The sequence below is a fragment of the Mesoplodon densirostris genome, chromosome 10, assembly GCF_025265405.1.
Source record: "Mesoplodon densirostris isolate mMesDen1 chromosome 10, mMesDen1 primary haplotype, whole genome shotgun sequence".
NCBI classification, from domain to species: Eukaryota; Metazoa; Chordata; class Mammalia; order Artiodactyla; family Ziphiidae; genus Mesoplodon; species Mesoplodon densirostris.
Genome location: NC_082670.1, coordinates 102,182,849 through 102,196,390, shown reverse-complemented (window position 1 = coordinate 102,196,390; position 13,542 = coordinate 102,182,849). Strand labels below are relative to the sequence as shown.

The following is a 13,542-nucleotide window of genomic DNA, read 5'->3' as shown; positions in this document are numbered from 1 at the left end:
TGGATGACAGCCCTTAACCCATTCTATGTAGATTCATATCACAGTTGATTCAAAGAATACTCTTCCTTTTGATGTCCTCAGATTCTTAGGACCCTAAAATGCATTACTGTTTCACCAAACCATGGAAGAAAGGTAAAGTAGCATTTTCATGTTTTGGGAAACATTTATCAGGCTTCGTATTTTAAAATTCATGACAGAAATTGTTGATTTCTGCTGGTGCTTTTCATTGTAAATGCCAGTGAACAGTAGAGTTTTCCATTAGAATTTCACAGTCCTAAGTTTTATCATCTATCCTTAATAAAATTTAAAAAATGTTTTAGGTACAGACTTACTGAATTATCCCTCACAGTATTCTTGTATAAACTCCTACAAAAGGTTTTTCAGCTCTCGCTACCTTCTGTGATTTTATTTAGCCATAATCTTATCAGTGTTGTAGGGTCCAATAGGCTGTCTGTCATTATAAGAAGAGCAATTTTCAGAAAAATGTAATCTGTTGAGGGTTTACAGGTCTTTCTGCAGTTATATAGTTATTTCTGGCTTTTAGACCATATTGATAGAGCATAAAAGAAATAACCTAGCCAGGGAATGGTACTGTTGGGTAATAGAGAAATGTTTGGTTGTTTTCAGTCTGTATTCAACTGTACTCTTTCCCTCTCAGTGTGGTCTCTGGACCATTTGCATTAGATTTCCACGTGGAACCTTGTTAATAGAGATTTTAGGTTTCCACTTAAAGAGCTGAGTCAGAATTGGTGGGTGGTGTGGCCATGCGACTGAGAACTGCATTTTAAATAAGCTCTCCAGGTGGTTCTGAGATGCACTCAAGTTTGAGTAGCATGGCCTTGTGCCAGCTAGTTATATGCAAGTCTTTTGTAAAATCTTGTTTTTCTGGATAAACCTATTACTTTCAAGTTCCTATTAATTTTTACCTGAAGTTTTGATATTTCATCTAAAAATGATTGCAGTTGTAGTGACTACCTTGAATACATTTTTATTAAGCACTTTATTGCCATAGTGGTGAGCCAGGTGATGTACTTAGAGAACCAGGTATAATCAGACTAAATAGATTAAAATCCACTCTGGGTTTCCTGTTTAAATAATTGTCTCAAGTCATTGATACCCTTAGGTAGCTTGACTTCTACATATTCTATTTAAAGAAATAATGTTTCTTAATTGGTGTTTAGAGGGAGTATAAGAAAGTCATTTGATAGAGCTTTGTCATACTTAAAATTGTAGCTGAGTGCTTATCATTGTATTCGTTATGTAAATACAGTGAAGAGCCAGGTGGGGATTTTGCCAGTACACTTCTTAATGCCTTATATATTTGTTAATATAGTTAATTGAAGTTGGAGGAAAAAAAAAAAACAGTGCTGTGTTTCTTGCTGTTGTTTTCAGTTGTGTTCTTTTGAAGATGATCCCATAAGAATACTACCTACCCATCAACTCTGAATTCTTTTTCCATTGGTGTAATGAGTTGGGTAAAGCTAACCATCCCAACAAGTCTTCTTTTATGTCATCTAGTGCTTTTGCAAAATGATTGCCTTGGGCCTAAGCGGGCATTTTTGGCTATGCATCAGAAATTTTTTTAAAGAAGCTGTATATGATGATATTCTTAAATCCATATCCTGACCCGCCATAGCATTTGTACTCTAATCACCTGAGATAGCTGGTTTTATAGAGATTTGTGTGAAAATCATGGACAAATTTTAGGAAAAGCATGCTTTAAATAGGTGAAGAAGTGAAGAAGTTCACGTAAGTATGACCCTAATTTCTCATAGCATTTAGTCCACAAGCCTTCTGTATGAGCGCCAGGTCTGCATCTTTAGGCCAGGCCTCTCTCTGAGACCTAAACTAACTTTGTCTAAGTTTTGGCTGCCACCTAGGCCCCTCTATGTGAATGTCCCACTGCCACTTTAGATGCATTACTGTCAGAAAAATACTGTCAACTTTATTTGTAAATTTAATCCTCCTTCTCTTTCCTGCTTTTGTGTTAATGGTTCTGCTATTCTCCCAGTCGCCTTCGTATTGAGTCAGAAGGAAAATGACTGTTTTACACGAAAAGCATTGGATAATTCACAGTAAACCTCAGTGATCTCTTTTCTCCCTTTTCAGCTCTGTTCACAAGAGGAAGCCACTGCCCAAAACTGTATATAACTTGCTCTCAGATAGAGATTTAAAGAAAAAGCTAAAACAGCATGGATTATCTGTTCAAGGAAATAAACAACAGCTCATTAAAAGGCACCAAGAATTTGTACACATGTACAATGCCCAGTGTGATGCTTTGCATCCTAAATCAGGTAAAGTAATTAAACAATGAGTTGTGCTTATCCTCTGGGTAAAGCAGTTTTGTGTGGCTTAGTGGTTATAAATCACAGAAAAAATTTTTAATACATTTTTGATAATAGGTAAGGTACGCAAATGTACTCCTTCCGAAGGTACCTAGAGTGTCCTGTGATAAGCCAGCCTTTCTCTCAGCCTGCCTCTCCGTCCCCCTTCCCTTCTCAGAGACAACCAACCACTGCCGCCGGCTTCTCATGAATATGAAGGTTGATCTAGAGAGTGTGGCCTATAATCCTAGTTTTGCAACTTTATGACTGGGTGACTATGGGCAAATTACTTATTATATCTGACCTCGGTTTTCTCACCCATAAAGTAAGAGTTATAATACTACCTACTTCATAGTGTTTTTGAGCAGAATAAATGATAAAATGCATGTAAAGTCCTAGCATAGTACCTTAGCAAGTAGTCAGCATTGAATAAATGTTACCATTAGATTATTAAGGTTGTTATACACAAAAATATATCCTTGATCATTATTGTTATAAAAATGTTAATTTGACATACATACTGCTTAATAGTTTGTTTTTTTCCATTTAACCACACACAAATCTTGGAGTTATTTCAGTTATTAGCATATGGATGGAATTGCCTAATTAAAAAAAACTAAAGTATAATATGCAAATAGGAACTTACACGAATTGTAAATATATTGTTTGGTGAATTATCACAAAGCAAAGGGAAAGTGCCTTTGAAACCACTACTCAGATCACTACCAGCATCACAGAAGCCCCCTCCCAATCACTACTACCTTCATTCTCACAGATGACTACCTTCTTGACTTCTCAAACCATATATTCTTTTTGCCTATTTTTGCCTGTATTTTATCTTTATATAAATGGAATAATAAGTAGCTTATGCATTCTTCTCAGTCTGATTTCATTTTTTTCCAACATTATGTTTATAAGATTTATCCATATTTTTGTGTACAGTTGTGATTTTTAAAAATTTTTGTTGCTGTAACATATTCTATTATATAAATATATTACACTGTCCATTCGGTGGCTGATGGACATTTGGATTTTTCCACTCTTTGGCTTTTAAGAATAATGCTGCTATGAGTAACCTTTTGCAGGTCTCTTGGTGCTCGTAGGCACACATGTTTGGGGGATACGTATACCTATGCCCCAAATTATGTTTTTGCAGATGTTCAGCTTTCATGGATACAGGCAGAAACTCAGTGCCAATGTATGCTCTCATCAGGAGGGTATGAGATTCCAGTTTTTCCACATCCTTAACAACATCAATATTGTCAATTTTCCGTTTGGGCCATTCTGGTGGGTCCACAGTAGTATCTCATTATGGTTTTAATTTTTGTTTCCCTAATGGCTTGTAGTGTTCAGCATATTTTTATATTGTTATTGGCCATCTGGATATTCTCTTTGGTGAAATACCCATTTAAGTCTTGTGCCCTATTTTTCTGTGCCGTGGATCTGTTGTTTCCTGATTTACTTGTGGGGGTACGTGAATTTTTCTGGATACACATCTTGCTGGGTGTATATATGTTTCTCCTTTAATTTCATCTTTTCCCTCTCTTAATGTCTTCATTTGAGAGGTAGAAGTTTTAAATTTTATATCCAATTCGTTGCATTTTCCCATTGGTTAGTACTTTTTTGTCTTTGCCTACCGCAAGATCATGTTTTCTTCTAAGAGCATTATTCTTTTTGCTTCTACCTTTCAATCTACAGTTTATCTGGAATTGATTTTAGCATACGTTGCGAGGTAAGGGGAGAGATTCTTTTGTTGTTTCCATATGGATAGCTGATTGATGTCGCACCATTTATTGAAAAACCATCCTTTACACATTGAATTGTTGGTACAGCTTGGTTGAGAATCCGCTAACCGTATATGTGTGGGTCTGGACATTGTTTTGTTCCATTGGGTCATTTATTTATCCTTGTGCCAGTAGTGCACTGTCTTAGTTACTTTATGAGTAATTTGTAATAGATCTTGCTGTCTGGTAATGTAGTTCCTCCAGCTTTGTTGTTTATTGAGATTGTCTATTTATAGGTGAATGGGTATACAAATCGTGGTACAGCCGTACAGTGGAACACTGCTTAGCATTAAAAATGAACTACTGGGCTTCCCTGGTGGTGCAGTGGTTGGGGGTCCGCCTGCCGATGCAGGGGACACGGGTTCGTGCCCCGGTCTGGGAGGGTCCCACATGCCGCGGAGCGGCTGGGCCCGTGGGCCATGGCCGTTGGGCCTGCGCGTCCGGAGCCTATGCTCCGCAATGGGAGAGGCCGCGGCAGTGAGAGGCCCGCGTACCGCCAAAAAACCCCAAAAAACAAAAAATGAACTACTGATAACTGCAACAACATGGATAAATCTCAAAAGCATTGTGCTAAGTGAAAGAAGCCAGATACAAAAGACAACACACTGTATAATTTTAAAACTCCATTTATTTAGCGTTTTAGAAAAGGCAAAACTATAGGGACATAGAAGAGATCAGTATGTCCCAGGGCCTGAGGGTAAGGGGGAGGGAATTTACTGCAGTGGGGCAGAAGAATTTCTGGGGGTGAAGGAAATGTTCTAGATTTTGGCTGAAATGATGACTAAATGACTATTAATAGGCAACTGGGCTTGTCTCCAATTTTTGGCTATTCTGGATAAAGCTACTATAAACATGGTCTTATAGATTTTTATGTAGCCATGTGCTTTCATTTCTCTGGTATTTTCCTTTTCATTCAGTTAAAATATTTTCTAATTTTTATTGTGATCTCTTCTTTTACCCATGGGTTATTTGGAAGTGTTTTCAATTTCCAAATATTTGAATATTTCCCAGATATATATTTTTTTAATCATTTCTAATTTGATTCCATTAAAGCAGTTCTGTATGATTTCGGACCTTTTACATTTATTGAGACTTGTTTTATAACTCAACATTAGGTCTTCCTTGGTGAGTGTTCCTTAAGCACTTGAAAATTTTGGGTTTTTTTGTTCAATGATCTGTAGTGTTAGTTATGTAAAGTTGCTAGGTAGTATGTTCAAGTATTCTACATCCTTACTTATGCTATGTTTACTGATTCTATCAGTACTGAGAGGATTATTGAAATCTCCAAGGGTATTTGTGGATTTTTTATTTTTCCTTTCAGTATGCTCTGTTTTCTTTACATTTTGAATCTCAGTAATGAGGTGTATGTACATTTAGTATTGTTATGTCTTCTTGATGAATTAACCTTTTCATTATTATGACATATTTGTTTTAGTCTCTGGTAATATTCCATAAATAATAATCTTATTTCACTTTTTTCTTTAAACATACTGTGTCATTTTATTTAAACTGTGTTTTTTGGTAAGCAGTATGTGGTTTGGATTTGCTTTTTAAACTTAATTTGACAAGATATACCATTAAATTGTAGAATTTAAAACTTTTTCATTTAATCTATTTAGTTGGATTTAAGTCTACCATCTTGCTCTTTATTTTCTCTTTGTCCTGTCCATTCTTTGTTTTTTTCTTTCTTTTCTTGCTTTCTTTTAGATTATTTTTTAGTTCTCTATTCTATCTCCATTGTTGGCTTATTAGCTGTACCTCTGTTTAATTTCTTTTAGCAATTGTTCTAGAGTTTACCACGTGCATCTTAAACTTATCACAGTCTACCTTCAGATATTATTGTATTACGTGTTTAACATAAGGACCTTACCCTTTCCATCCTTGGTTTTATTGTCATAGATTTTTCTTCTATGTGTTATAAACCTCATGATACTTTGTTACCATTTTTGCTTTAAACTGTCAATTTTCCTTGAAAGAAATTTTAAAAATTGAAAAGGAAAGTCTTTATGTGCCTACACATTCACCATTTATAGTATTCCTTATTTCTTTGCTTAGATCCAGGTTTCCATCTGATGTCATTTTCTTTTGGTCTGAAAATCTTCATTTAATGTTTCTTGTAGTGCACATGTGTTGAGACAAGTTCTTTCCACTTTTATTTGTCTGAAAAAGTCTTAGCTTTGCATTCTTTAAAAAAAACTTTATTTGGAAATAATTTTGCACTTATAGGAAGGTTGAAACATTATCATAAAGAACACATATGTACCCTTTACACAGATTCACCTGTTAACATTTTGCCCCATTTGCTTTATGAATTATTGTTTCTCTCTCTTTATTAATGTATATGTGTTTGTGTATATCTTTATATACACATTTTTTTCTTAAACCATCTGAGAATAAGGCGTATAATCTTGTCTCCTAAATACTTCATTGTGTATTTCCTAAGAAAAGAGATATTCTCTTTTATTGCTGCAGTACAGTTATCAACTTTAGTAAATTCATCTTTGTTAAATAGTTCTTTAATCTATCATCTCTATTCCAGTTTCAGCAGTTGACCCCGTAATAGCCTTTATGGATTTTTTTTCCCCCTCCAGTACATGATCCAGTTTTGGATCACATTATTAAATTTAGTTGTAATATCCTCTCAGTCTCTTTCAGTCTGGAACAATTCCTCAGCCTTTCTTTGTCTTCTATGACATTGACATTGGCATTTTAAAAGAATACAGTCTTTGTTGTTGTTGGGTTTTTTCCCCAAATAGAATGTTCCTCATTTTGGCTTTGTCCTATGTTTCCTTATAATTATGTTCAGGTTGTGCATTTGTGGCCAGAATACTATATGAGTGATGTTTTGTCCTTCTCAGAATATCACATCTAGAGGTATTTGACATCTTTGTGCCCTTCATTTGTGATGGCAGGTTTGATCACCTTGTCGATTTCTTCACTGTGTAGTTTCCTCATTACTCCTAGTAAGAAATCTGTAGAGAGACACTTTTATACCATCTAAATATTCTAAACCTCATTAAAATCTCACGCCTGTATTTAGCATTCTTTGGTAATTTTTACCTGAACTGGTCTTTTCTGTGTAGTTGCACAATGTTGATTTTCTAATTTTAGCCTTCCTTCCGCATTTGCCAGTTGACACCTGCCATGGTTCTGAAAACAGGAGCCTTCCTTTCTTGTATTTAATTTGTCTATTATCAATATGGATTCACAGATTTATAGCTTATTTCCATCCTTAATCATTTTGGTGTTTATGTTTCTAGATTTGGCCAGCGGGAGCTTCTCCATGCTGATCCTTGGTCCTCATGCCATACTTTCATTATTATCATTATTATTTTTTTACCATTTCCTTATTTCTAGCATAACAAGGTAGTGATTCCCTGTCCCAGCCCTGGAATCAGACATTTCCCTGAGAAGCTTTGGCTCTTTTGAGGGGAAAACAAGATAAGACTACCAGCTATGCTCATTGCTACCTGGTACCTTTGCTTCTAGACTCTTTCAGCAGATGGAACTCAGGAATATATACACACATATACATATTCATACATGGATATGTGTATACATACACATGCATGTATGCCTGTATACTACATGTATATGTATGCATGTAAATCCACTTATACATATTAGAAATCATGAGAACATACCAATACCTTTACTTTCAATCCAGCCCCACAGAGGTCTTCTTTACCTTTCTGTATTTCATATTTCTATTTCCCTTTTTCGACAGGGAGAATCTTCCCTCTCAGTAGCATCAGCACGTTTACTAATTTGTTCAGTTCTGTAATATATCTAAAATCATTTCAGAATTGCTTCATCTGTACTACTACACCTCTCTGCAACCAGAGAAAGAATTCCAGATTTTTTTTTAGTTCTCTCTACCCAGTCTTCCCTCTCCCCTCCCCCGTCACCTGCATTAAGGGTACATAGTCATTTACTGTGTTCATAAGTTATTTTTTCCCTTTATTGTGGTTATGTTATTTGAAATAATACAGTGACAGTTCATTTGTTTCACTTTGTTTCCAATTTAAAAAGATAAGTTTATTTATTTATTTGTTTTTATTTTTGGCTGTGTTGGGTTTTCGTTCCTGCGTGCGGGCTTTCTCTAGTTGTGGTGAGTGGGGGCTACTCTTCATTACAGTGCACGGGCTTCTCATTGCAGTGGCTTCTCTTGTTGCAGAGCATGGGCTCTAGGCGCATGGGCTTCAGTAGTTGTGGCTCGTGGGCTCAGTAGTTGTGGCTCGTGGGCTCTAGAGCACAGGCTCAGTAATTGCGGCACATGGGCTTAGTTGCTCTGTGGCATGTGAGATCTTCCTGGGCCAGGGCTCGAATCCATGTCCCCTGCATTGGCAGGCAGATTCTTAACCACTGTGCCACCAGGGAAGCCCTTTGTTTCCAGTTTTTATTGTTGTTATTTAGTTTCCTCTTCTAAGTATGAGAAATTAATAACAGATATATCATTTAAACTGCTTTAAAGAGATATACAGTTGACCCTTGAACAACATGGGTTTGAACTGCAGATTATATGCAGAGTTTTTTCAGTAAATATAGTACCTGTGTTTTAATTTTACAGGTCTTTAAATTAACTAAGTGTGGGGAGAAGTTTGTGTGGCAGGCTGGGAGCATCAGCAGGGTTTAGCTGGAGTAGGTCCGATATTGTCAGAAAGGTTTCTGATCTCTTCCTTTAACTGACCTTTGCTTAAAATAGGTTTTTCTTGGGACTTTTTTTTTCTTTCTTCTGTGAGTGTTGGTGGTTCTGGATTGCAGGCTGAGTCTGGGATTTTGTGAAGATAAAAAGAAAACCCGGGAAACTTACCACAGTGTTGTTCCTCAAATTCTGAGGTCCTTAGCCAGTCCATTTTCCTCCTTCCACTTTTCAGAATTCTCTTAACCTTGTCTGTTATATCCAGGGTTTGTAGTTATACTTTGCAGGTAAGATTATGAGAAATGAGAAGAGACATGAATCTAGGCCGTCTTGTTTGGAAACAAGTTCTTGTTCTTGTATGTATTTTTGATTTCTGTTTTAGATGCAAACACATTAGGATTGTTAAGTCTTCTTGGTGACTTGACCCCTTTCTGTAATTTCCCTCTTTGTCCCTGATAACATTCATTGCTCTGGAGTCTCTCGCACCTCATATTAATACAGCTATTTCAGATTTCTTTCCATTGGTACTTACAGGATACATCGCTTTCCATTCTTTGTTTTGAACCTATTTTGAATCTATGCCTTTTATTTAAAATGGGTTCTTTGTTGACAGGATATTGTTTGGTTTTTCTTTTTTAATCCAGTCTGCATTCTCTGGCTCTTATTAGTGCCTTTAGACCATTTACGTTTGATGTAGTTGGCTTTCGACTTAACATCGTGCTAGTTGTTTTGCTTGTTCCATCTGCTTTTTGTTCCTTCTATCCTTTTTTAAAAAAATATCTTGGATTAATTGAGTATTTTAAAAATTATATTTCCTTTCTACTATTGACTTATTATTGTACCTCTTTTTCAAAATTTTAGTGTTTGCCTTAGGGTTTACAGGGTACACCTTTATGTAGTCACAGTCTGCCTTCAGATAATAACCTGCTTTGCTTGTAGTATAAGAACCTTATACAACAGTTTACTCCCAAAGCCCCTAATTCTTTGTGCTGTTGTTGTCAAATGCTGTTAACACAAGGCGTTGCTATTGTTTTCCCTTTAAACAGACAATTATCTTTTACAGTAGTTAAAAATAAGAAAAGTATATTTCATATTTACCTTCATTTTTACCATTTCTAACACTTTGTTTCTTCTTACAGCGATGAATTTCTGGTTTTAAATTTCTTTTGCTTGAAGAAACTCCTTTAACACTTTTTTTGGTACAGATCTGCTAATCATATATTCTGTCAGTTTTTGTTTGTCTCAGAAAGTCTTCATTTCTCTTTCACTTTTGAAAAATATTGCCCTTGCTATAGAATTCTGGGTTGGTAGGTTTTTTTCCCCAACACTTTAAATTCTTCATTGTTGTCTTCTGGATTGAATAGTTTTTGATGAGCAGTATGATGTAATATATGACTTTTATGGGTGTGGTCTACCCCTTTTTCTCACTGGCTTCAAGATTTTCTTTGTGTGTCTATGTATATTGTTGCATTTTTGTTTTGTTATGTTTTTTGTTATTTTATTCTGCTTGATATTCTTTGAGCTTCTTGCATTTGTGGTTTGACATCTTTCATTATATTTAGTAAATTCTGGCCATTAGGTTTTCAAATATTTTCTCTCCCTTTTTTCTTCTTCTGGCATTTCTATTACGTGTGTGTTAGGGCTTTTGATATTGTCTCACAGCTCTTAGTTGCTCTATTCTGTTTTTTTTTTTTTGTGGTTTCTTCCCCCCTTTTTCTCTGTTTCTATTTGGGTAATACCATCGATCCCATTTTTAAGTTCACCTATTCTTTCCTTAGCTGGGTCAAGTTATCTCTGCTAATGTTTTTTTATTTCTAACATTTCTGTTTATTCTTCTTGATGATTTCATCTCTCTCCTGAATTGCCCCATCTGTTCCTGCATGTTGTTCATCTTTTCCACTAGATGTTTTAGCATATTAATCGTAGTTATTTTAAATTCCATGTCTGGTAGTTGTAACATCTGGGCAACTGATATCTGAGTTTGGTTTTGTTATTGTTGTTTGTTTGCTTGCTTGTTCATATATCTTGTAAATTTTGGTTGAAAACCAGACTTAATATGTGAGACTCTAAATGCTGAAGTAAATAGTATGAATGACTAAAAAATGGACTTGTCTCCTCTTCTGCTAGGACTTCACTGTGTGTGGTTGATTGGTTTGGATTTTGTTATCGCTGTGGTTGTCCTCGTTTGACCACCACTTTCATATCCCTTGTGCTTTTTAGGTCGGTGCCTGAGCTACCAGAAATTTGTTTGTTTGTTTTTAAAATGTACCTGTATCACTCGCACTTAGGTTTTCCCTGTGAACCTGTGTCTTAAGGAGTCTTTCCATGCTCACTTCTCTCCCAGTGGCTGATTACAGTTACCTGTCACTTGGAGTGTCCTGGCTCTGTGGTAGGGAACATGAGGTTGTTCTCTGTTATTCTAGCTTAGCCTCTGTCTTAGGCAGGCCCTTGATTCTGGGTCTCACAGGTGGGTCTCTCTCAGTGATCCTGTGCCTCCCCAAGTGACAAGGGTCCTCTAGTGGTCTGGGCCCAGGGTAGTTTCCTGACCCTTCTGCCGGAGTAGAGGATTTTGTTTGTTTACTTTTTCTCCATTTACCTGTGCTCTGGCGACTTCAGTTTTGCTGAGCTTCCCTCAGTGGCTTAATGCTTTTGTTTCCTAGGGTTAAAAATCTGATGGGGCTTTTCATGTCCTTCCTGCACTGGGGGCTGTTCTTTCCCAATCCTGTATCCGGAGGGATACTTTTTCTAATTTCTTATCCTTCCCCCAGTAGTTCTTGAGAGTATCCAGTAAGGTCTATAGAAAACCTTGGAATAGGTGTGAGTCCCCTTGTGTCTAATATTCCCAAGATTTTTATATTTTCATGCTGGTTCACCCTTGGCCTTTTGCAGTTCATCAAAAAGTTTATCTGAGGGACTTTCCTGGCGGTCCAGTGGTTAAGACTATGTGCTTCCACTGCAGGGAGCACAGGTTCTATCCCTGGTCTGGGAACTAAGATCTCGCATGCCTTGCTGTGTGGCCAAAAAAAAAAAAAAAAGTTTATCTGAAATCTTCTTACTCAGCGATAAGATAATCCTTATTTTCTTATGTCAACCAGTACTCGTGACCCCTCTCTTCTCTAAGGCACCTGACTTTCCTTAGATTCTAGGCTAGTTGGTTTCCCTGTGACCCTGTTGGATTCGAGTAAAGTTACAGTTTTATAGGTTATCCAGCCTTTTCTCATTGTTAGGGTGAGAATGACACTATATCCAGCTCTTTACATCACAAACAGAATCAGAAGTCTCCCTGAAAGATTTAAGCCCCTAAATTGCATCTAATCCTAGTACAGTTTCCTTAATACCTTAGAAGAGAGTATGCCAGATATTCTCTAACTTGAGTGATAATTGGGTTAGTGGATTGGGTAGAAAGCAAGTGGTCCCTTTGCTTTCCTGTTACACCATGATTCACAGAGGGAGAGATTGTTTACATTGTTTCTACTGCTCTTATGATATTAGGGAGGCAAGAGGTACCTCTCAGTGCTTGAAAAACAAACTTTGAAATGAGGTAATTGCATTCTTAAATGATCCTCTCGAGGGCTGTCAGTTTTGTAAAAAACTTTTTAATAGAGATTATTTATAAGTTCTATAGAATTTAAATTCTTACGGTGAAGAATATGGTGATTTTCCCCTATTTACCTGTTACCTGACTCAAACAGTTGTCAACTCATGCCTAATTGCATGTTGTCTGTCATTTACATCCCTTCCCCCCATGGATTATTTTGAGGCAAATTCTAGATATAGTATCTTTTTATGTATAAATGTGTGTAAGGGATTGTAGTTTTTTTCCCCTATACTATATGTGTATTTTAGTCTTAATATGTTGGCCTAGTAGGCAGAAGGATAGCATTGGCGAATTTCATGCTATTTGCATTCAAAGGTATTTATATATGAGATGGAGTGTATTTCAGATCTCTTTGATGTATGTGATTGGTAAATACACCTACTGACAAAAATTCTGGAGTCAAGGCCATCTACCCTCTAGTATTCGTAGACCTTTGTCTTTCCTTGAGAAGTAGACTGTTGTAACATTTTGTACATTGGAGTTTCAGTGGATATCCCCTAAGAGTAGAATTCACACTAACATTAATTTTCATATTCCATTGGGACTCTTGTTTATACCTGTATCCTCAAAGGAAAGAGCAAAATGACTTTGCTGTACTCTTCCAGTTATATTTTAAACTGAAATTGCATGTGTAAAAGTTAAGTGTTTTAACTCTGTGTTTTTTTTTTTAAACCCTTTTATTTTGAAATGACTTTAGACTTACAGAAAAATTGCAAAGACAGGACAGGGAGTTCATGTATACCCATCGTCCAGCTTCAGTGTTAAGAATTTATATAACCAGGGTACATTGAGCAACACCATGTAATTAATATTGGCTATATGCCCTTATTTTAACAGCTGCTGAAATAGTTCAAGAAATTGAAAATATGGAGAAGACTAGGATGCGTCTTGAAGCTAGTAAACTCAACGAAAGCGTATGTTGATGGTCTTTTTCAGTATCTCGGTAGAAATGAAGGAAGGAAAAGTCGAATACCCTACAAATTAAAGCAAACCAGTGTTAAATCTGTTCAGTGGGAAATATACTAGAACACATTTCCATTTAATGTATTATGATTTACTTGCAGCTCATTTTAGCATTTTTATCATATTTAGCAGTCTTCTGGCACAAGATCAATCCAAAGTAGAGTTGATTGATGAATTACAGTTTTATGGAAAAAAGCATGTGCCCGTACATCAGGTAACCTTGGTATTGGT

The 13,542-nt window shown here is 36.3% G+C and overlaps 1 protein-coding gene across 8 annotated transcripts in view; it reads left to right on the top strand.

The window, feature by feature from the left end:
- RAD18 (RAD18 E3 ubiquitin protein ligase) overlaps positions 1–13,542 on the top strand; it is a 114,624-nt gene that overhangs the window by 48,608 nt on the left and 52,474 nt on the right. For all 8 annotated transcript variants that reach the window (XM_060110951.1, XM_060110950.1, XM_060110948.1 and 5 more), the window contains 2 exons: positions 2,110–2,294; positions 13,186–13,262. In XM_060110951.1, coding sequence (XP_059966934.1) covers positions 2,110–2,294; positions 13,186–13,262 — 262 coding nt within the window. The remainder of the gene's footprint in view (positions 1–2,109; positions 2,295–13,185; positions 13,263–13,542) is intronic.